This window comes from Octopus bimaculoides, chromosome 6 (genome assembly GCF_001194135.2).
Source record: "Octopus bimaculoides isolate UCB-OBI-ISO-001 chromosome 6, ASM119413v2, whole genome shotgun sequence".
Taxonomy (NCBI): Eukaryota; Metazoa; Mollusca; class Cephalopoda; order Octopoda; family Octopodidae; genus Octopus; species Octopus bimaculoides.
In genome coordinates, this window is record NC_068986.1 from 44470167 (window position 1) to 44493998 (window position 23832).

General features: G+C 35.8%; 1 protein-coding gene across 3 annotated transcripts in view; it reads left to right on the forward strand.

The window, feature by feature from the left end:
* LOC106880062 (uncharacterized) overlaps window positions 1-23496 on the forward strand; it is a 32863-nt gene extending 9367 nt beyond the window's left edge. Inside the window, exons 3-11 of one of the 3 annotated variants that reach the window (XM_014929866.2) lie at window positions 811-928; window positions 3080-4548; window positions 7774-7969; window positions 10121-10244; window positions 11895-11973; window positions 13600-13647; window positions 15779-15840; window positions 18393-18488; window positions 23314-23496. In XM_014929866.2, the coding sequence (XP_014785352.1) occupies window positions 811-928; window positions 3080-4548; window positions 7774-7969; window positions 10121-10244; window positions 11895-11973; window positions 13600-13647; window positions 15779-15840; window positions 18393-18488; window positions 23314-23338 (2217 nt within the window). In that variant the 3' untranslated portion in view covers window positions 23339-23496. Of the gene's footprint in view, window positions 1-810; window positions 929-3079; window positions 4549-7773; window positions 7970-10120; window positions 10245-11894; window positions 11974-13599; window positions 13648-15778; window positions 15841-18392; window positions 21050-23313 lie in introns of those variants that run through there. The other 2 variants (XM_014929868.2, XM_014929867.2) reach the window with 2 other exon arrangements.
* Window positions 23497-23832: the final 336 nt, after the last annotated feature.

The following is a 23832-nucleotide window of genomic DNA, read 5'->3' on the forward strand; positions in this document are numbered from 1 at the left end:
CGTCTCTCTTGCACGCCACAACTGATGCTTCTAATGTTCAGCTTTTCTCTCAAGATACTTACACTCTGACGGGTATTCACATTGACATTACACATCCAACGGAGCATACTGGCTTCATTCCTTGCGAACTTACGTATGTCCTCAGCAGTTACAGCCCATGTTTCACTGCCATGTAGCATGGTTGTTCGTACGCATGCGTCATACAGTCTGCCTTTTACTCTGAGTGAGAGTCCCTTTGTCGCCAGCAGGGGTAAGAGCTCTCTAAACTTTGCCCAGGCTATTCTTATTCTAGCAGCTCATACAAGTGGTGTAATTTCTTTGCACTCTTCTATGGAAACATGTGGCCCTTGTGCTGCTTGTGTCTGTAGAGGTACATGATCCTTACAAGCATAGAAAAATAGGCATTAAAATGATAATAATGATGCATATGTGTGAATGGTTGTGTGTGTGTACAAATTTGTGTTTATTTATATATTTCATGCTTCTCACCATTTGATTGAAGTGGCGCTGTTGACATTCTTTGTTGAAATTTTGAGTAGTTGCTGTGTGCTTTTGAAAACATATAGAATCTTTTGAAAAATAGGTAAGGGTTGGTGACAAGGAGAGGATCAGGCCTAAAATCTTGCCTTAAATACAACTCCATTTTAACCCTTGCTTACAAAGAAAAATAATAAATAAATAAAAACAAAAAAAACAACAACAAAAAACAGGTGTTAAATGAACAAAGATACACCTTATCTTTGTATTCAATGCACCTCATATATAATTTTTAGTTTATATTTTCATCTCTCTTCATTTTTACTTTTTCAGAGAAAAACACAAGATGATCCAAAAGCAGAGAACTCTGCACAGAAATCTAATGAGAATGTTTTTGACTTACCACCTCCAATTTGGGCTTCTAGCCCAAGAGATACGCCTTACGGTAAAGGTAAATATTTTATTTTGATATGTTGCTCTTTTTTTTCTTGGAATTTTTTTTTTTTTTTGCATGTGAAATCAAAGAAATTTAAACTCGCCATCTCCAGTCTAAATATGCTTCCTGTTTTAGGTTCTAACTAGCTAGATCCAGCCTATCACACCTACCTTTCAATGCCATTCTAAAAATATACAATCACATAATCAAAACTTCAAAGCTATGAGATAATGCATGATTAATTAAAAAATATTTGAATGAAAAAACATTACATTTGATAGAATAATATGAATGCTAAAGGGTTAATTGTTGATTATTGCTAAGCCCCAGTCAGTCTTGCTTGAACAGACCTATTATTAAAGGTGTTCCAACTATAACTCTCTTAACTACAATAACCAATCTAGTCTTTTTTTCCTTTTTATGAGGGTAGTGTTTGATACAAGGGTCTACAGTTGCTGTCTCTCGCAGGTTGTGTGATTACATAGATACTGATTTCTTGGTTCATGATTTGATTATATTGCCATGCAGGCACCAGTGTGCATACATGTGTTCATGCATGTGTTTCTGAAGATATGAAATGCTACTGTTAAGATACTTGTATCAAGAAAATAATTTATCATTCTATTCTAAAGATATGCCCACAAACATGCAATAAACATACATTGCATTGTAATTCATTAAAGAGCCTCTCTGGAGTGGTTAACCTGTTAGAAAGACCAGCCAAATCTTCAAATCTATCATTCTATTGTTAACTAGCTTCTCTTCTATAGAAAGGCACACAGATATGCTGTATATTTATGCACATTACATCCTTTGGAGTAAATAAGAGCATTTCTCTGTGGTTGCTTTGTGTACCTGAAATAACAGCCAAATTTCCTTCATATCATACCCTTCAGTCTTAAATAAGGAATGATTCTATTAGATAATGTAGTTCTAGATACATCTAAAAAAATATGAAAGTTATGGGTGGATACCTCAGGTCTGTTTGGGCTGACCTAAAATTACGCCATATTTTATTTTGCTTTTTTCCATCATCATAATTATCATCATTTAATGTCCACTGTTTCATGTCACCAAACTTCACCTGTCTCCAAGCAAGGTAATATTCTCCCATGGCCAGACATGTTTTTCATTGAAGACTGGAAATGAACACCCTCTTTTGTATGATGGTGATGCTCATTTACAACCTTGATGTGATATCAGAACAAGGGTGTTCACACATACACATGACAAGCTTTTTTCAGTTTCCACGTACCAAATCCACTTGCAAGACTGATTGGCTTGGAGCTATTGTAAAAGACGTAGTGGGACTGAAACCAAGTCCATTTGTTAGGAAGCAAGCTTCTTAACCTATGGTTCAACTTTTAAGATTAATATATAATTCTTGTTGGAATCTCAATTAAAATAGAAAAATTATTCTTGTAAATATTAGTAGAGTTCATTATTATCATGGGTGACAGAATTGGTAAAATGGTGGACAAAATTTCTTGAGGTATTTAGTGACTCTTCTTTACATTTTGCAATTGACTTTAGCCTCTTTTTCTTTCTTCTGAAGTTGATAATATGTACCAGTTAAGTACTAGGGAAGTCTGAATAATAATAATGATGATGATGATGATGATAATAATAATAATAATAATAATAATTTGATGTTTACTGAATGGTAGAGATGTGGACCCCACAAACTACAGTGCAAGAAGCACATCTAGGAGAGCAGTAATTCTGTATTAAAAAGAAATAAAACAAAACAAAAGCAGTTAGAAGGAACTTTCTAATCCTGCCTCAGCTAACCTATCCAATGCTGGTGGCATGATAAAATGTGCCCAGACTTTGTTGAGATCGTCTAAGACCCATCCAACTCAAGTCAGCATGGATAAAAAAATGACAGTTATGTTCAAATCTTCAGGGTTGTTTTTGTCTTTGTTAGATATGGTCTTCCATATATTTATGTTAGAAAAAAAGAAAAATCATTTCTACAATCTTGCAAGTTATCCTGTACTGCTTGTAGACTTGTCAATTGTTTTAATCAATTTAATATGAAACATTTTAGTATATTAAATTATTTGAAAATGTTTTACAAATATTTAAAAATACTATTTTTGATTTTAAACTATTTACTTCTTTATTTTTCACATGCTTATTTTAAATTTTATTTTTATTTTTAAGATAAATCAAAAGCGCAGAAAAAATACCTGGAGATTTCTTGTATTGAGCCTGTGTCAGTAAGAACAGCAAAGAATTTAAAACGCATTGAAGAATCGCATTTTGCACCAATAGCTACACCAAAGCAAAACATTACCAAAAGCAATGCAAAAATAAAAGTACCATTGCTGACAAAATGGAAACAAAATAAAACCACCTCTGTTGCTAGCATTCGTCGTTTACAGAATTCTGGGAAGGAAGTTATCAAAAAGAAAAATAGATCTAAGAATAGAGTTGTAAAGTCGTATCAAGAGACTAACATCAGTCATCACAGCAATAAATCACTCCATAAAGAGAATAATTCAAAGCAATTGTCTAAAAAAGAGAAATCAAATGTCTGGGATCAGATAATCAGAGCTTCAAAAAGTCAGCAGGCAAAGATTCAGTCAACAAGTTCTAGAAATACTCGCAGTTCCCCTTCAGTTCTTTCTGAACCTTCAAGAAGAAAGAGTAAATCTTTAATCCAAACTGAACCTAATACTGATTTACCTGTTTCTGATCAGGATACCAATAAAAAACAAACTTCAGTACGAGATACTGTAAGTGAGAGAGGCAGTATTAAAAGAAAATTACAAAAATTGAAAAGTTCTGAAGATTACTTATCTAATCCTCCCAAATCCAGAAAACAATCTATAGAAGCTGCATGTTCTTCCCAATCTTCTAATAATTACTCTGGAAGCACTAACAAAACAAAATCCAGTAAAGCTAATAGCAAAAGACAGAAAAGTGATATTACTCCATCTCGTAATAATTCGGGTGCTAAACCCAAACAACAATCTGGTTCGAGACTTGGTCAAAGAAGTCATAGCCTACCAAAAGATGATTTGTCTTCACCAAATGTTACCCGTACTAAACAATCTCCAAGTAAAAAGAAAAGTTTATCTAAAGGCTCTGAACACTCAACTAATCAGAAGAAAGCTAATGTTTCTAAAGCACAAAATGTTTCTAAACCAAACTCTTTTCATGAAAATCCAAAGTCTTCTAACCATAATATCAAAGGCAGTAAATCAAGTCAGCTTAGCAAATTTTCTGTTAGTCATGCTTCAAGAGAGTCTGTAAGTAAAAACTCAAAGAAAAATTTATTACGCAGATCATCCCTTACAGTATTTAATTTGAGTAGTGACGAAGAAGTGGAGAAGATAGTCAAGGGAAAAAACGTTTCTAATATCCCCAAAAAGAAGCCTACGGGAAGATCTGCAGAAAGCTCTGCATCTGGCAAGAAAAAAACTTATTCTAAAAATAAGATTTCTTCCAGTTCCCTGCAGAAATCTAATCAATCAAAAGATCATTCCAGTAGTAAACTGAATGCTGAGAAATATGCTAATATTTTGTCGTATCTCAGTACTCAAAATAAACAGCAGATATCAAATAGGACTGATAAAACATTTGAATCTATTGCTACTGGTATCACACATGAACTACATGAACAAATGGTTAGTAACATATTCACTTATTGTTATCTACTCTGTCTCTTTTAGTATTTTTCTATCTGTTCTATTTAGTTATATTTTTTACTAGCTGTTGTATAAGGAAAACCTTGTTTTATAGTTAAGAAAAAATAAAGTCTATACAAAGCATATAGTATATATTTAAGGGAACATAAAATTTATACAGAACATATAGTATATAGTTAAGAGAACATAAGATTTATATGAAGTGTATAGTATATAGTTAAGAGAACATAAGGTTTATATGAAGCACATAGTATATACTGTATATACTCATGTAAAAGTTGAATTTTTTAGACTATTTTTTAAGGTCAAATTTATGGGGTTTACTATTACATGGATACTACTTTTGAGGGGCTGAAATTCAAGCTAGAATCCAAGGTACTATATCAGCAGCAGAAGCCCAACTGACCTCTAAGTGAATAAAAACAAAAACATAATGAATTACAGTAATATTACCAATTCTATGCATCAAAACACATGTCCTAGTAAAATATAAAGTTTTAGCGATTAATTGAATGTTTTTAGGGTTACCAAAGTCATGCTTTTGTATGAATTGAGACAGTGGCATTTGCCAGTGTTTGCCAATAGTGCTGTCTGTGAAATACATTTCTCACCATGTAAACGAGTGTATGATGCATGTGTTTATTGTGCTTGAAGATGTATGCAGGCTTGCAGCATATCCTGTGCATACATTTTAGTATTGATGATGTAGCACCCATCAACAGATGTGTAGTACTCACTATTAAATGGTGTTTTACTATTAGCACCAATCATTCCACCTATAGAGCAGGCTACAGTAAAGTAGCCACACAATTTTGTAACAATGTTATTTCTATGTACAGGATAATACGGTACCTTGACCCACAAATGTTGTCCTGTTGTTTGTGAAATACTATGGTCGACTTTTATACAGGGTCTATGAAAAATTCTCAGTTTTTTCGGCAAAAATAGGGGGTTGACTTTTACATGAGATCGACTATTACTCAAATATATATGATAGTTAAGAGAACATAATGTTTGTATGAAGCATATAGTGTATAGTTAAGAGAATATAAGGTTTATACCTTTAGAAGCCATCTACTCTACACTAAGATATTCAACACTTATTCTGTGACTTATGACTGCCATCTCTAATGTTGGCACAAGGCCAGCAAGTTTGGGGGAGGGTGCTAGTCAATCACATCATCCCCCAGTGATCAACTAGTATTTATTTTATCAACCCCGAAAGGATGAAAAGCGAAGTTGACCCCAGTGGAATTTGAACTCAGAACATAAAGACAGATGAAATGCTGCTAAGCATTTTGCTCAGTGTGCAAATGATTCTGCCAGTTTGCTGTCTTCTGCCATCTCTAATGTTAAAAGAAGAATGTGTCATTAGTCATGAGCTTTGCCATAAATCATCATCATTATCATTTCATGTCCATATCCTGCCGTAGAAAACCATGCCAAATCAGACTGGAGTGTGGTGTGAGCCTTCCAGTGTGCCAGCCTGGTCAAACTGTCCAACCTATGCCAGCTTGGACAACGGATGTTAAATGATGATGATGATGATGTTCTATGCTGGCATGGATGGACAGTTTCACAGTATCCCATGGGTCCAAGGACTGCATCATGATCCAGTATTTGTTTTGACATGATTGCTATAAATGGATGCATTTGCTTATGCCAACCACTTTACAGTGGGTACTGACTGCTTTTCTTGTTTCATTGGCACTAGTAAGGTCATCATGCAGCTTGTAAGACTATGACACCTGAGGAATAGGGTTTTATGCTAGAGTTAGGGTTAAGGTATGAGAGAAGTGGGTAGAACAGAGCAGGTTCTTGTAGAGGAGCTACATGGCTACTCACATTTAGGTGAGAATGAATCAGTACTGGCTACAAAAATTGGTAATGGTGATGAGGTGTCCAGGTGGTATCTCAAGGAATGAAGTGTTGGTTACAAATTTGGAACAAAACCAGCAATTTAGAGGAAGTAGGGAAGTCGATTACATCAACCCCTCATGCTCAACTGGTACTTCTTTAATTGACCCCAAAAGAATGAAAGGCAAAGTTCACCTTGGTGAAATTTGAACTCAGAACATAAATACAGATAAAACTCTGCTAAGCATTTTGCCTGGCTCTTAGAAATAGCAACCAGATTCCTTCAAATCACTTTTCTGTTTTAAAAAAAGAAGGTAACATTGGGCAGTGTAATCCTAATATACAAAAATGACAGGGATTGTTAGAATTGGAACACTTTTGTTCACAGTTTGGGAAAGGAGGAAAGTCAATTACATTGATCCAGTACTCAACTGGTTCTTATTTTTATCAACTCTGAAAGGGTGAAAAGCAAGAGTTGACCTTGGTGAAATTTGAACTGAGAATGTGAAGATGGCCGAAATGCTGCGAAGCAGTTTGCCCAGCATGCTAATGACTTTGCCGGCTTGCCATCTTAATAATAATAATAATAATAATAATCCTTTCTGCTATACGCACAAGTGAGAGAGTTGATTTATATTGATCTCAGTACTCCACTGACTCAATTGGTAAATTATTTTATTGACCCCAGTACACAACTGGCACTCATTTTATCAACCCTGAAAGGATAAAAGGCAAAGTCAACCTTGGTGAAATTTGAACTCAGAATGTGAAGATGGATGAAATGCTGCTAAGCACTTTGCCCAACATGCAAATAATAATAATAATAATAATAATAATAATAATGGTTTCAAATTTTAGCACAAAGCCAGCAATTTTTAGTGGAGTGGGTAAGTTGCTTACCAGCTCAACTAGTACTTATTCTATTGATCCCAAAAAGATGAAAGGTAAAGTTGACCTCAGTAGAATTTGAACTCAGAATCTAAAGATCCCTAACAAATGCTATTAATCATTTAGTCTGACATGCTAATGAGTTTGCCACGTCACCATCATAATGTTAAATATTAACTCTTTAGCATTTAAACTGGCCATATCCAGCCCAAAATATTCTACCTGTTTTACATTCAAACTGACTGGATCCAGCCTCTTACACCTATCCTACAATGCCATGCTAAAAATAAACAATCACATCACTGAAATCTCAAAACTACAAGATAATACATGATTAATTTAAAACAACATGAATAAATAAGCATTACACTTGACAAAATAATCTAGATGCTAAAGGGTTAAAGTAAAAAAAATAAATTTTTTAAAAAATTACTAAAAGTAGTAATTTTTTTTTTTCAGGATCAGAAAGATGCAGAAAAACAATTTAGTTATGGTATTTCTGAATTATCATCTCTTCACATTAGCCACATTACTAGTTGCTCTGAAAATGAGGATGACTCGAAACTGAATGACAGTGACCAAAAACTGAATGAGGCTAATAAGTGTTTGCAGTATATAATGTTTCCTGGGGATAGTGATAACAATATCTCTCTTAGTAAGTATTGCTTTAAATTGTCACTTATTTTTCTAATGACTCAATTCATTTTCATCTCATCTTCATCATAATCTTAGATCTGCCTTTCATGCTGACCTGGGTTGTTGGCTGGTCAGACAGGATCTGATAAATCTGAAGACCTTGTATTCTATTGTCTCAGTTTTGGCATGAATTCCATAGCTAGCACTTTGCAGAATGCAGAATGCACTGGATTCCTCTTTTCCATGTCCCACCACTACTGAAGCTGCCTTGTAGCTGGCAAGACTAAATAGCCTCCATGACCAAAACTAAAATGGAGGAGAGAGAGAGAGAGTGAGAGAGAGAGTTGATTTTAGGCAAGATGATGAGAGAGGGTGAAGTACAATGAGAGGAACAGATTTATTGTGAAAGCGTGGTAGTGGAGAAAGTAACAGAGTGGATGCTGAAAGAGAGTATGGAAGGGACATGTATGAGACTCACAATTTACTTATGTTGTTCATGATGCTGAGAAAAGCAGGTTCTGCTCACTTTCATGTTACTCCTCTGAAATAAACCTACTGATAATCCAGTAAGGGAGCCCTTAACATTGTCACTCAGCCTGCTAGAAATAAACATCCAAATCTTCATATGACAGCCAATCATCTTAAAAAAAAAAGGAAGGAGGATTCATTGGATAACCTAATTCAAGATATGAATTCTCATGTTGCTTCAATGAATGATAGTTCAACAAAACCCAGCTGCGCAGTGTTCTTAGTTTATAATCCTGTGGCTGCTTGTATGCAGGTTTGAAGCTGAAGGGATCCAGTAACATCCTTTATCTGTCCCCATCGCCACTGGACTTATGAAGAAAGTGTGATGGTGTTGATGTCTTGGTTTGCTGAACAACCTACATGATGAATAGTATTATAGTAGGCATGGTTTGTGCAGAATCAGTCCCACTCGTCCTTCAAACTTGTATTGGTGCAACAAGATGCAGGAGTTGTATGGAGTTACCTTCTCTTAGATGACCAGTTAAAGCACTGAAGCACCTCGTGTGCCCTGGGTCATACCTAAGACAAAGTTCAAGATATATTATGCTTGGTAAAGATAAAATAGTCAAGTTTGAAGCATTTTGAATCATAAGTGTGCTCTGTCATTACTGTTGTTGTTGTTTTTGGCACTCCGTTGCTTACGGCGTCAAGGGTTCCGGTTGATCCGATCAATGGAACAGCCTGCTCGTGAAATTAACGTGCAAGTGGCCGAGCTCTCGACAGACACGTGTACCCTTAACGTAGTTCTTGGGGATATTCAGCATGACACAGTGTGACAAGGCTGACTCTTTGAATTACAGGCACAACAGAAACAGGAAGTAAGAGTGAGAGAAAGTTGTGGTGAAAGAGTACAGCAGGGTTCGCCACCATCCCTTGCTGGAGCCTCGTGGAGCTTAAGGTGTTTTCGCTCAATAAACACTCACAACGCCCGGTCTGGGAATCGAAACCGCGAGTCCGCTGCCCTAACCATTGCGCCATTGCGCCTCCACTCTGTCATTACTAGTCTGAAGCTAAACAGCAACAGTTATATATCCAAGGTTCTTTGCTTATGTTAGAAATTAGTAATTCTTAGTTTCTTTATTTTTGAGTGATTGAGCTGCAGATTCTTCATCGTCATTGTGTAACGTCCACTTTCCATGCTGGCATGGTTTGGACTGTTTGACAGGAGCTGGCCAGGCAGGGCTTGCATTAGACTTCTGTGTCTGTTTTGGTAGGGTTTTTATGGCTGGATGCCCTTCTTAACACCAACCACCAGAGTGGACTAAGTGCTTTTTATGTGACACAAGCACAGAGATCAGTTTTGGCAAGGTTTTTACCGCTGGCAGATTGAATAGCATTAATTTATTTAGTATTATTTTGAAAGATATAGTACACTCTGTAAAGTGGTTGGCATTAGTAAGACAAATGGAGCCTGGGTAGCTCTCCATCTGGCCAACACTTATCAGGCCATCTAACCCATGCCAGCATGGAGAATGGATGTTAGATGATGATGGTGCCACTGCCGCTGCCATAGCATAACACATTCCTTTGACTCAACAGACCCTGTCAAACTATCCAACTATCCAACTCATACCAGCATGGAAGCCAGACATTAAAGAATTATGATTCATATATCTTTCACAAAAACTCTCTACTGTTTCAGATAATCCTGTACCAATTAAACTGAATGTACTTGGAAATAAAAACTCCATGAAGCGCACTGCCAAAAGTCTGTCAGAACTTGATGTTATATTAGATGTTGTGGATCACTCCATTGAAATGGTGTTGTAAGTGTATTGTTTTTGCATATCCCTTATTATCATTTCTTATGTCCAGTGTATCAAACCACCTCCAAAATTAGGCCTCACTGAAGCAAATAAAGTGCTTCACTAATTTATTACCCTGTGTGACATGATTTTTGTCTTTGGGTAGCAACTGTTATTTCCTATTTGCTTAGACCTAGAAAGTATGAAAAATGGCTAATATTTCCTTCAAACCCCAAAGAATCCTTCTCAGCACATGGCTATGATGCTCTCTCACTACTCCTGCTCATGATCAGAGATGTTCATATTGTCAGTCACTAAGGGACATACTCAAGTGGCTATGATCAAACAACTGACAAGTAAATATTTCTGCTTCAGCAACTCAGCACAGAATCTGTGTGAAATGTAATGGAAAATGGGTCACTTTCAAAACATTGATGTCCAGGTCACAAAAGCAAAGTTTGAAGGGCATAGTAATCATTTCCTTTGATTTGTAGATATAAGCACATAAGAAATAACACTTCCTGACCAAAGACAAAATAAAAAAAAAGATTTGTTACACAGTGTTATTATTTCCAATTGGGATTATCCTACTATATAAGAAACTATTGAAGCAAGAAAGTTCAAATTTGTTTCTCACTAATTTTCTTATCCATCCATCCATCTATCCATCCATCCATCTATCCATCCATCCATCCTATAGTACAAGCATGGGCAACCCTTTTTGAGAAGCAGGCTGCATGGGATGTGGCTCATCATCAGGTGCGCTACACTACTAAAAAAATTATGCATATGTTATTTTCGTCATGAAATTAAATCTGCCATTCAGAAAGTCCAGTGGGCCACACTTTGCCCATGATTGCTACAGTAGAAGGCGCTTGCCCAGAGTGCCACACAATGTGATAAAGTTCTATCTCATTTCATATGTGATTCTCAACATTCTCAGTTCTAACTTAATTATTTCTGCCCAACTTTGACTTGGTTCACAAGTTCCATGACTACTTCTCATCACCAACAACAGATGTTGCTGCTGTTGTGGTTGTTGTTCAGCCTGTTAGAAACAGCAATCAAATCTCCCATAAATCTACCATCTTAACAAAAAAGAAACCAAACAAATAGGAAATGCAGGCCACATTGGACGATGTAGTCTCATAGATACACAAAAAGTTGTGATGGTCACTGTTGGAACACTTTTGATCATAGATCAACTGACTTGAAACTAAAAAAAGACTCTTTCCATTACTACTTCATGGTACAGCTTGCCAATGCTTTTGATATCCTATTGTTTTCTCTAACTTCTTCAACTTTTTCAAATTTCACATGACCCTATTCTAACGGGCCACTCTCAATAAGTTCTCTGATCAAAGTACATTTTAATTATATACAGCATTAGATTTCCGACAAGTATTGTTTATCTGTTTTTTTTTGTGCTGAGGAAGAAAATGTTTTCATTATTTACAATAGCAGCAGTTCTATCTTTTAACTTTTACTTATTTTAGTCATTAAACTGCAGCAATGCTAAGGATTTATATATTAGAATATTAAAAATACCTATGAGGGTTTAGTTGAACAGATTGGCCCCAGTCTTCATTTTTTTTAAAGTTTAGTACTTACTCTGTCTTTAATCTCACGTCATGTTTTTTTTTTGTTTCATTTAAAAATGTTTTTGTCTAGGAGACAGATCACTGACGTCGATAAGAAGTTGGTAATTTCAAGAATGAGAAATTTTGTGAAAGAGAAGATTTCCACTGATGTGAGTATTGATTAAAATGTGTCTGTGTGTGTGTGTGTAGCTTTTGCATGCTGATACAATAATATCATCATCATCACCCCTACCGTCATCATCACCACCATCATCCTTACTATCATCATCATCATCATCATCATTATTATTATTTAATGTCTGTTTTCATGTTGGCATAGGTTGGATGGTTTGACAGAGTCTGGTGAGTTGCAGGACCATGTCAAGCTCCAATGTCGGCTTTGGTATGGTTTCTATGGTTGGATACCATTCTTAATGCCTACTTTACAAAAAAGTGTACCGGGTGCTGTTTTGTGCCACTGGCACTGGTGAAGTCAGCAAGTACTCACAAGATGATTAAAGAACAGGAAGCCAACTCAACTATATATAATCACTCAGAGAGTAACGGATGTTAAATGATGATGATGATGTTCTATGCTGGCATCATCATTTAACATTTGCTTTCCATGCTGGCATGGGTTAGATGGCTTGAATGAAACTGCTGTATCAGGTTCCAGTTTGAATTTGACTTGGTTTCTATAGCTGGATACCCTTTCTAATGCCAACCACTCCGAGAGTGTAGTGAATGCCTTTTACATGTCACCAGGCATGGGCGCTTTTATGTGTCACCGGCACTGGTGCTTTTATGTGTCACTAGCACAAAAGTTGTTACGTGTCACTGGCCACAATTATGATTTCACTTGGTTTGACAAGTCTTACGAAAATAATATTCATGTTTTGTTACCCTCATGTTGACTGTTTTCCTTTCCTACCGGTATATGACTCTGTATGACTAATATGCCAAAATTTAATTTGAACAATTGTTTTAGCCTTATACAGCTATCCCTTTACTGCAATCTTAGAAAGCCTAACAAAAAAAAAAAAAAGATGTATTAAAAACAGATTGTAGCCTTTTGATATCTAAAACTCCTATTAGATTTTTATGATTAAATATTTCTTCAATATACAAAATCTTATATGGACTCCAGTTGACTCAATATACAAAACAGTTGACTCAATATACAAAACAGTTGACTCAATATACATATACAGTTGACTCAATGTACAAAATCTTATATGGACTCCACTTGACTCAATATACAAAACAGTTGACTCAATATACATATACAGTTGACTCAATATACAAAATCTTATATGGACTCCAGTTGAAAACCACTCTAAATAGTCATCCAACCTGCTGGAAACAGCACCAGCCAAATTTCCTTCAGTTCATTCATTACTGTTTTCAAAAAAGTTTTTATTGAATAAAGTGGTCCCAATTTCTCTACACTAGCTTGACAAAGAAGCCAGGTTGTACATGTAATAAACCCAATTCTTTGATATGGATAGGTGTGTTCAACCGTGTGTGAGGCAGCAAGAACAGCAACACCATTGATAGTGTGTGAGTGTAGGGACACTTAACCTGGATAGGTCGGCTGAAAGTGTCAGCGATCAATGTTCAGATGGATCATCCCCAAAAAAAGAATGGTTTGTCATGGCTGGAATGCTTTTGATTTTTTATCTCAAACAGCGTTAACCTGGTTCTAAACAACAACAACAATAACAAATGATAATCCCAGAATATTCTTTGATGGCTTTAATAGCTTCCCTTAATTCACTTTTCTTTTGTTTTTACAGATAAAAAGGCAGCTTCAGTTTATTCAGCTTCAGAACACTTTATATCAAGTAAGTATGATTGAGTTACTCCTTTATTGGTTTTTAATCATTGGACAACAGCTATGCTGGGGATTGACCTTCAAGGGTTTTAACCATTCATATCAACTCTCAGTGCTTATTTCAGTTTGTTACTCATTTTATTGACTAAGGTGTATCTATAGGTGCAGGCATGGCTGTGTGGTTGAGAAGTTTTCTTCCCAACCACATGGTTTCAGTTTCATTCCACTGTTGCACCTCGGGTAAATGTCTTCTATTATAGCCCTCACCTGCCTTTTAAAATAACATTTGTAGGGTGGGTATGAGAAGTTTGATCTGACTGGTTTCAACATAAAACTGGTAGAATATTTGGGCCAGATATGGCCAGCTTCAATGTTAAATAGTTAAATCAGTCCTATGTTTCTCATGGGAGTTGGCAGTGAGGGTAAAAAAGAGAAGCACACAATTTTCTCTGTTTAATACCTTTTAAACTTTTTAAACTTGTCCAACACCATGGTGAACAAAGAATTGTGTTCATGCAAAATCTTTTGTCTTCTCATTAAGAAAGAGGGGAAAATGAAAAGGGGAAATATAGTGGGGTGAGGTAAGGCTGGTTTGAGCACCACTAGTGCATGTCTACTCCCTAAAAACAGGAACAGTCCTTTTGACTGGTTGCAATACAGTCTCTATTTACTCAATTTCACTCAGAAAGCTTTGGTTAACCTAAGCTTTTGTCTAGAACAGTGGTTCTCAACCAGGGTCCATATAAGATTTTTGGGGGTCCATGTAACAAAGTAGCAAATTGGGGATCTACAATAGTATTTTAAGTGCCCCTACAAAAGTTTTGCTTTAGATGTATGTATTGGTATGTGTTGCAAGAAACAGCCAGGTTTCTTCCTCTAACATTTTACATAGTTCAACCTACACAAGTCAATGTGTGAAAAATAAAAAAATTTTGAAAACTAACCTCAAACATTGAATGGCTTATAGTAATCAAAGGGGTCCATAGATAAAAAAAAAAATGGTAAAGAACTCCTGGTCTAGAGGATACTTGCCATTAGTATTGTACAGTGAAACTGTGTCCAAAACCACGTGATTATGAAGCAAGCTTTTTAACTGCATTGCCATGTTTATACATGTGTTTTATTGTATCTTAGGTTTCTACGAGTGAAAGTAAGTGTTTGTTGGGCAAATGGATTTAGCTTTCAGTAAACACAAGACACTGACTGTAGATTTCTTTGGACATGGATAATGTGTTTCTGGGTCCCTCACACACAAGAAGGTGGGGGCGGTCATGGACATGATACCTTTGATAGTAAACCTGCTTGACTAAGGTTGACCTGGGGCTAAACAACAACAACAACATCCTGGTGACTACTAGATCGTTAGACTGATTTATTTTCTCCCCTTCTCTCTATACATAATAAACAGAAAAACTTATGCACAAACACAAAGAAAACGTGGTCATAAGTTACTTGGTTGTAAATTATCAAATTATTTAAAGGGAGGTAACTTTGTTCACACAATATTAAACACTTTTTATTTAACTGGCTGTTTAATTCATTCACGGTCTGTTGGTTGAAAACAGGCTCTGAAGAAGTGGAGAAAAAACAGAAAGCAAAAAGAAACTTTTATTAAAACCATATAGGATTACATTCTGTCATATTCAATAAGAAGAAACAAAAACATAAAGAGTTTTAATTTCAAGTAGAATAAAAGTGTAATTAAACAAGATAATTATATTTTTTGTTATATTTTGTTTGGCCATGTTACAATTTAAGCTTATTCATTGTTGTAAGTGAAGAAAATCTACTTTGCTTTCTTATGGAAAGACTCATGATTTTTATCTCTCACAAAAATATAGAGCTGGTGGAGGCTCTACATGGCTGCTAGACCTATAGAAATAGCAACTCAGTATCCTTCAATCCATTTTCTTTCATCTCAGAGAAGGACAATTTGGATACTGTTTTTTAGGTTCTCCACACATAGAGAATAAAATGGGACGATTATGGATATGCTGGCTTTGATCATAGGTCTGCTTGACTAAGGCAGACCTAGGGCTAAATAATAATGACAACAATCAATTAAAATTTATGTTTTCCTAAATAATAGGCCAGTAATATCATGTCAATAATAATAATAATAATCAAATTTTATTTTACAGAAGTCTCTTCAAATACAAGGACGACAGAAGAAATATTTTGAACTTAAAGTAGCTAACAACAGGTAATTGAGATTCAATATAGTTATTCTGAAATAATCATTTCTTTCCTCATTATTATTTTTTTTCAAAACCAATTAAGTATTTGTCGTATTATGTTGATGTGGCTGTTGGGAGTTTTATTTTTTAAGAAGGCTATCAGTTTGAATTTGCTCACTGAAGTGAGAGTTAGGTTGAAATGAGTAGAGGTACAATGGCCAAAATGTTAAGCTATTGAACTACATTCAGACATACAATCTGAAACGAAGTGTTTTTCTTTCTTGGAAAAAATTTCATATGGGATTAAAGCATTAGATTTTTATATTCTTTAACCAATCTATTTCTTGTTAGCTTTCTTTACCACTAAAGTACTAAATGTGAGTAGAACTATATATTTCATCATCCTTTTCTGTGATACCAGTTATCTCTTCCATTTCTGAAAACAAGTTCCTTTTGACATATGTTCTTCATTCTTAACATTGCCCATACTCACATTTTCCATTTCAGTGCTACCAGTTACTTCTCTTTCTGCCTTGAACTACTTTTTACTGATTCACTCTTATGTTGCTCTTTGCACCTCCACTCCTATCTCTCACTCTCCCCATACACTCTTGCAGCCTCTACCAACTCATCACTCATCCTTCCCTACCAATTGCATTATTATTCTTGTTACTTGTTTACACATATTTAATACTAGGTCTGCAAATGGCTCACACATGTATTTACATATTTTTCTAATTTACTATAATTTTAGGTGCCCTGCTCCCCACCCATCTTTATCTCCTATCCAGTTACTCTCACTCACCTTTGCATAAAGTAGAACAGCCAGATATCTCCACTATAGCAAGATACCTGTGCTTGTCCCTTTATCATACTTTAGCCTGCAACACCTGGCATAAAGCCATCTCTCCTCTATCAAATATACTCGGTTCTTTTCTTTACTTTGTCTTGTAACTTACTTGGTAACATCACTAGTGCCGGTGTCTTAAAAAAATGCCCCCAGTATACACAGTAAAATAGTTGGTATTAGGAAGGGCATCCAGTCATAGAAACCATGTCAAACCTGACATTGGAGCCTCATGTAGCTCTGTGGCTTGTTGGACCCTGTCAAACCATCTAACCCATGTCATTGTGGTAAACAGAAGTTAGACAACAATGATAATTAGGTATTTATTGTCTGTATATTCAATTTATTCAATCAATTATCTATTTATTTATATATTTAGTTATATATTTATTATACTAGTAAATATGTATGAATCTGTTCTTGTATATGTTTATGTTCACTTATTATGAAATGACATTGTTTAATTATCCACTTCTAATACTTTGATGTTATATTTTGTGGAGAAATTCTTTCAACTGTTACAAATTAAATTTGTTCCAAATGTTTGAATCACAAAGAAATTGTGAAATATCTTAACTGTGTTTAACCCATTTGCATTTAAACCAGCCATATCTAGCTCAAATATTGTACCTGTTTTATGTTCAAACTGACCAGGTCTAGCATTTCCCACCTATTCTAAAATGTCATTCTAGGAATAGAACAATCACATCATTGATATCTCAAAGCTATGAGACAATGCATGGTTAATTCAAAACAATGTGAATCAATAAGCATTACATTTGACAGAATAACATGAATGTTAAAAGCATAAAGATACAAAATATTCAGTTTCAGAAGAGCTATTGAAGTAACAAAACACATTCATTTTCACACAAGATGATTGAACGCATCAAGCAGAGACCATAATCCCATGTCTTGTTACTAATGATGATGAACTTCATGAAGTCTGGGTCGTGGTTTGCACAGTCCAACATGTCTTGAGTGATTTCCATGCAGATTTGCTTCTGCTACTCTGCCAACACCTTGGGGATAAATTTCACCAACACTTTTCACATGCACAAATCCTCTGTTAGAATGGAATGTACTGATTCTGTGCTTTTTCCCACTGTGTGAGCAATATCCTGGATTGTTACACAATGGTCTTCCATGACTACTCATTGAACCTTCTCAATCGGCTCCTCATTTCAGCTTGTGGATGGCCTGCCTTTGTCTTGCTTTTCACTGAGGTGCAGCCATGTTTGAAGCAGTTGTACCATTCCTTGATCTGAGTTTTGCCCATGGCATCATTACCAAAGGCCTGTTGAATCTTCTGGATGGTTTGAGCTTGAGTATCTCCAAACTTTTGGCAAAACTTGATGCAATATCTCTGCTTGATGCATTCAATAAAAACGAAAATCTTGCGAGTGTTCACTACATGTGTGTACTCCATGCGTAACAGCTGCAAACTGATATGGCCTACTGGTGTGAAAATTTTCACACATTCACAGGAAGAGTGGCATCACATCCTACCTAAAGGATTTTGCCCATGTAGCATTAGTTTTGGTGAGAAAGTATAAACTTGGATACTTTTTGAATGCATCTCAGAGTTATTTGTTCTCTAGTTATCTTCAATGCATATCAAGTCATTTTTGATTTTCTGATTTCCTTATTTTTGATTTGATTCAAGGATTTTCTTTCATGATTGTGCATGTTTTCATTGTTTATTTTTTCTTATTTCTTGTTATTCTTCAGACTCAACAGTGATCTGAATGAAGCAACCAAAACCAAAGTAGAAGATCCAGAAGAGATGTTCACTGAATTTTGTAAAAAATTTTCTGAATTTAAAAGGTCATCAAATCAAATGGAATGAAATGTTTCTCTGTGAATACATATTCTTCATTCCATGTAATCACTGACATGTATATGTGTATATATATATATATATCATCATCATCATCGTTTAACGTCCACCTTCCATGCTAGCATGGGTTGGACGATTTGACTGAGGACTGGTGAACCAGATGGCTACACCAGGCTCCAATCTGATTTGGCAGAGTTTCTACAGCTGGATGCTCTTCCTAACGCCAACCACTCAGAGAGTGTAGTGGGTGCTTTTACGTGCCACCGGCACGAAAGCCACTTAGGAGGTACTGGCAACGGGCATGCTCGAAATGGTGTATTTTACGTGCCACCCGCACAGGAGCCAGTCCAGCAGTACTGGCAACGAACTCGCTCGAATGTCTTTTCATGTGCCGATGGCACAAGTGCCAGGAAGGTGACGTTGGTAATGGTCACGCTCAAATGGTGCTATTTACGTGCCACCGGCTTCGTCGTAGTTCTGTCAGCAGAGAGATTCGAAGACAAATTAGGATGAAGCTGGAAATTGAACTGGTTATATAGAGTTGGGGTCACATACGAGTCGAAGAGGGAGAGGGTGAGAGAGAAGTAGTGATGCATAGAGAGAGAGGGGGAGAGAGGGAAATAGTGGTGCAGAGAGAGTGAGGGAGAGAGAGAGAGAAGTACAGGCAACAGTACATCACGCTGGTTAAATTCCTTGGGTTTTTAGAACAAAGTTGAAAGAGACAGCAGTGTATAAATCGTGAGATTAAATGCTTAAATTGGCAACATAATTGGATGAGAATTAAATCGTAATTTTTAGAGGAGAATAACTTGAATAAAGTAAAGAAAAAGCGATAACTTGAATAATGTAAATAAAAAAATACATGAATAAGCATGAATTTAAGACAAAACAGAGATCGAGTGATGTTTACATGGAAAGAAATATATAGATAATGGAGAACGGACGGGGCGGGGAGCGCAGCAAGAGGGATAATATCACACACACTCTCTCTCTATCTCTCTCTCTCTCTCTCTCTCTTTCTCTTGTAAGTAATTCACCATGGAGTCTTTCAACAGTGTAAAGGTAAATTTATTTTCCTAGTTCATTGATTAACAAAAAGACTTCAGAAAATTTCAGTCATTTTCTTGGCACTGTTTCTTAAGTTCACTCATTTCATTAATGCATTATGTATTAGGTCATCCCATAAATAATGCGATTTTTTTATACTTCTTTTATTTTTCAAAATTAAGATAAACAAAGTTCTTTTTTAATCTAAATATACTCTACTTCATTTTCTACAATGCTCTTCCATCTATCTAGTAGACTTGCAAGGCTTCTCTTCCAAAATTCACTTGTCTGTGATGAAAAAAATATTTCTCCAGTACTATTCTGATCTCGTCTACAGAATTCATATTTTTTCCATCCAAATGGTTTTGAAGACTGCGGAATAAATGATAATCAGATGGGGCAATGCCCAGCGAATATGGTGGATGGGGATTTGTTTCCCATTCAAACTGCTCTAGCTTTTGGAATGTTATCCTTGTTGTATGTGGCCAAGCATTATCTGATGGAAGAACACCTTTCATCTTGAAACCAAAGATGGTCGTTTTTCTTCTAGCACTGACTTAAGTTGCTCAAGCTGCTCATAGTAGATCTCCTTTGTTATCGTTTGGTTTGGGTTTAAAAATTCAAAGTGGATCAAACCTTTCATATCCCACCAAACAGATAACAACACCATACGTGGGTGAAGACCTTCTTTAGTCTGGGGTGCCAGTGTTCCTCTTTTCCCTACCCACTGTCTTCAGCACTTGGCATTTTTATAGAGAACTGATTTCTCATCACCAGTCACTATTTGGTCCAAAAAAGGTTCATTCGTGAGACGTGACAGCAAAGAAAAGCACACATTCACTCTCTGTACACGATTAGACTGGTAAAGTGAGGAACCCATTGATTCGATTTGCTGACTTTTCCGATGGCACACAGGTTTTAATGAATGGTTGAATGTCAAATCCAAGCTTCTCTGCTAGTTCCTCAACAGTTACAATGGGATTTTGTTCGACCATGGTTTGCAGGATGTCCTCGTCAAGCTCTATAGATCTCCCAGGACAAGGCACATCTTCTAGGCTGTAATTTCTGGAACCACTGTTGGCACTGGCTTATGCTTATTGTCTGATCCCCATATACTGCATTAATATTCCTCACACTTTCTGTTGCATCGTTGCTTTGATTAAACTCATAAAGCAAAATATGCCGAATATGTTCCTTTGTCACTTCCATAATAGCTTGGAAAAAAATAACTGTTAAAATCGAACTGCACTCTTCAAAACTTGCACTAAGAATGAGGACAAGGTAAAATTACTACCCACTTCTATAGTAAGTTGATACAGGTAGTTTATCCCATCCCCCTCTGACTTTCAGTTGATGTAATTGAAAGAACCGCATTTATGGGATGACCCAATATATTCACTCATTATTTCATTATGTATATATTTGACTTAAGACTGTTTTCTTTTTTATCTCATCACAATTTTGTATTTTATTAAATTTCTCTTAAGTAGACACAAGTCAACTGCAGTTTTTGTTATTGTTTTGAATCAGTATATTACTAGTGACATGAAAATGGTACTCAGTACACACTATAAAGTGATTTGCATTAGGAAGGGCATACAACTATAGAAACCATGCTGAAGCTGATGTTGGAGCTGAATGCAGCCCTGTGGCTTGCCAGATCCTGTCAAACCATCCAACCCATGACAGCATGGAAAACAAATATTTAATGATGATGATGATGATGATGATGATTCTGTGGATGTAAATGATTAAAAACAGCCCTGTTGGAATTTGAACTAAAAAAAAAAATCAAATACTAAACAAGATCCAGCAAAGAATTCTGTTCTGTGGCCTGTTGTTTACCCTGACATATATTTTGTAATTTTCATTATCAAATATCATCAATAATATCATGAGGTAGTGAGTAGGATACATCAAACTAGACTAAAATATTTATGGTATGCTTGAGTTGATTTCAGTTTCCCTCTGAGTAGTCAACTTGTTAACTACTAGTGTCTTGATTGATGCAGGACATCCTCCTCCCCCATCTCCTTTCTCCTCCCCCATCTCCCTCTTCCTCCCCTCTCCATCTCCTACCCCCTCATTTTATGTCTGTTTTCCATGCTAGCACAGGTTATATGATAAAAGCAGATGGCTTCAAAGTGTGTGTCGAATGGGTTTTCCCAAGTAAACTCTGAGATGATGAACTTTACCACCACTATCAGCTGTGTCCATGCACCATATTGTACATTTCCAATGTACAAAGAGTAACTTTGGGACTTAATGAAAGGAAAGCTTTATATTACTCAGAATGTATGAATCAAGGGTTAGCTAAAAGTCTGAAAACAAGCATGGGCATTTAGGATGAACTTATGAAAATGCTTTGGACAGGCAAAGGGTTAACACACAGAGGAAGAACTTAAATTGCATTACTGCAGCACATCTGTATGACTTTTGCTGCTCTATAATGCAGTTATGTGGTGAATGACAGGAACTCTGATGGAAAAGATGGATTCTTAACATTGCAAACAGTTAGGCCACATTTTTAGCATTAGATAACCAGCAACCCATGTCTCTATAGAAGGTGTGGTGGAAGACACTTAGACCTTGTGATTGTGGAGTTTTGCTCTCTGTTTGGGTTTCGTCAAAATGGACTCTGCAGAACTCCTCTGAACATAAATGTGACTTCGAGACAGCTGAACATGGAATATTTTGTGTTTGTTCATGTTCTTGTTTGATAGCAGATCACCATTATAACATAGCTGTCAGTTTTCATTTTTTAAATATTTTGACAACTTGACTGTGGTTAAGAGGTTTGCTTCACAATCCCAAGAAGTGCATTGTATGTCTGTATATGTGTTTGTGACTCCTTGTTTTGACATTGTATCATAGTTGTAAATGAGCATCACCATCATACAAGCAATGTTGTTTATTTTTAATCTTCCACAAAAATGTGTCCAACTCAGAGAAGAAGCCCTTCCTAACATCAACCGCTTTACAGACTGTACTGGGTGCTTTTTATGTGGCAACAGCAGCAGTGAGATCACCAGGCAGCTTGCAGGACAAGATCTCTTCAAATGGGAAGAGTAGTATTGAAGAACAGGAAAGTGTCTTGCATTAGAAGAGAGGCAAGGCTACCTCAGATGGAGAAGGGAGAAGAAAGAAAGATGGTGAAGATGTGATAGAGGGGGAAGGAGCCATACACCCAAGTTGCAGGGTGATGTATATTGTGTAAATAATACAAGTTGATTGATACTGTACTGTATGAGGTACTAGTCTTTGTAAGGTAGCAGTAAATTAGTCTGGTGACCATGAAAGTTGCAAATTCCTGCTAAATTAGTACAGATTAGAAGTTATCTGAAAAATTGGTGTTGTATCTTGTATGTGTATATATAAACAAGGGAATGCTGAGTTATTTTATAGGGCTTAGGAAAAATGAAGGACCACTGCAATAAGTGTGTAAATCTGAGAGGGGAATATGTTGAATAAAATCATAATTAACTGATCCTCCTGTATTTTCTTTTACTCAAAGCTAGGAACTTTTCAGCACTCCCTCATTTCTATATAAAACAGTGTGTATATATATATATATATATATATATATATATATATATAAAACAATCAAATATACATTACATCTTGTATTATATATTTTGCTGCTTTTACGACGGCAAGCCAGCAGAATCGTTAGCATGCTGGGCAAAATGCTTAGTGGCATTTCGTCTATCTATACATTCCAAGTTCAAATTCCATAAAGATCGAATTTGTCTTTCATCTTTTCAGGGTCAATGGAATAAGTACCAGTTGAACACTAGGGTCAATGTAATTGACTTACTCACTTTCCCTGAAATTGCTGGCCTTGTACCAAAATTTGAAACCTATACATATTTGGCTGTTTTGATCTCATTTAACTATGACAAGGTCATAGAACAAAACTTTGAAATAAATGGTCATACTTTTGTTTATGTAATATAATGAGTTACTTCATTTTTATTAAGAGGTATCTTATTTTCAGCAGTGATAGCTAAATAAGTTAACTGTTTTTAATAAAGCTATTGGAAAAGGAAAACAGTATTCTGTAATAATAATAATAATAATAATAATAATAATAATTATATTATAATGAAATAAGAGAACTAGACGAAAGCCAACCATATAAGTATTTAGGAGTCAATGAACTAGATAGGAATAGGATACAACATACACAAATGAAAGAAAAAATAAAGAAAGAGTACTATAGACGAGTTAGATCAATACTAAAAACAGAGCTCAATGCTAAAAACAAGATAATGGGTATCAACA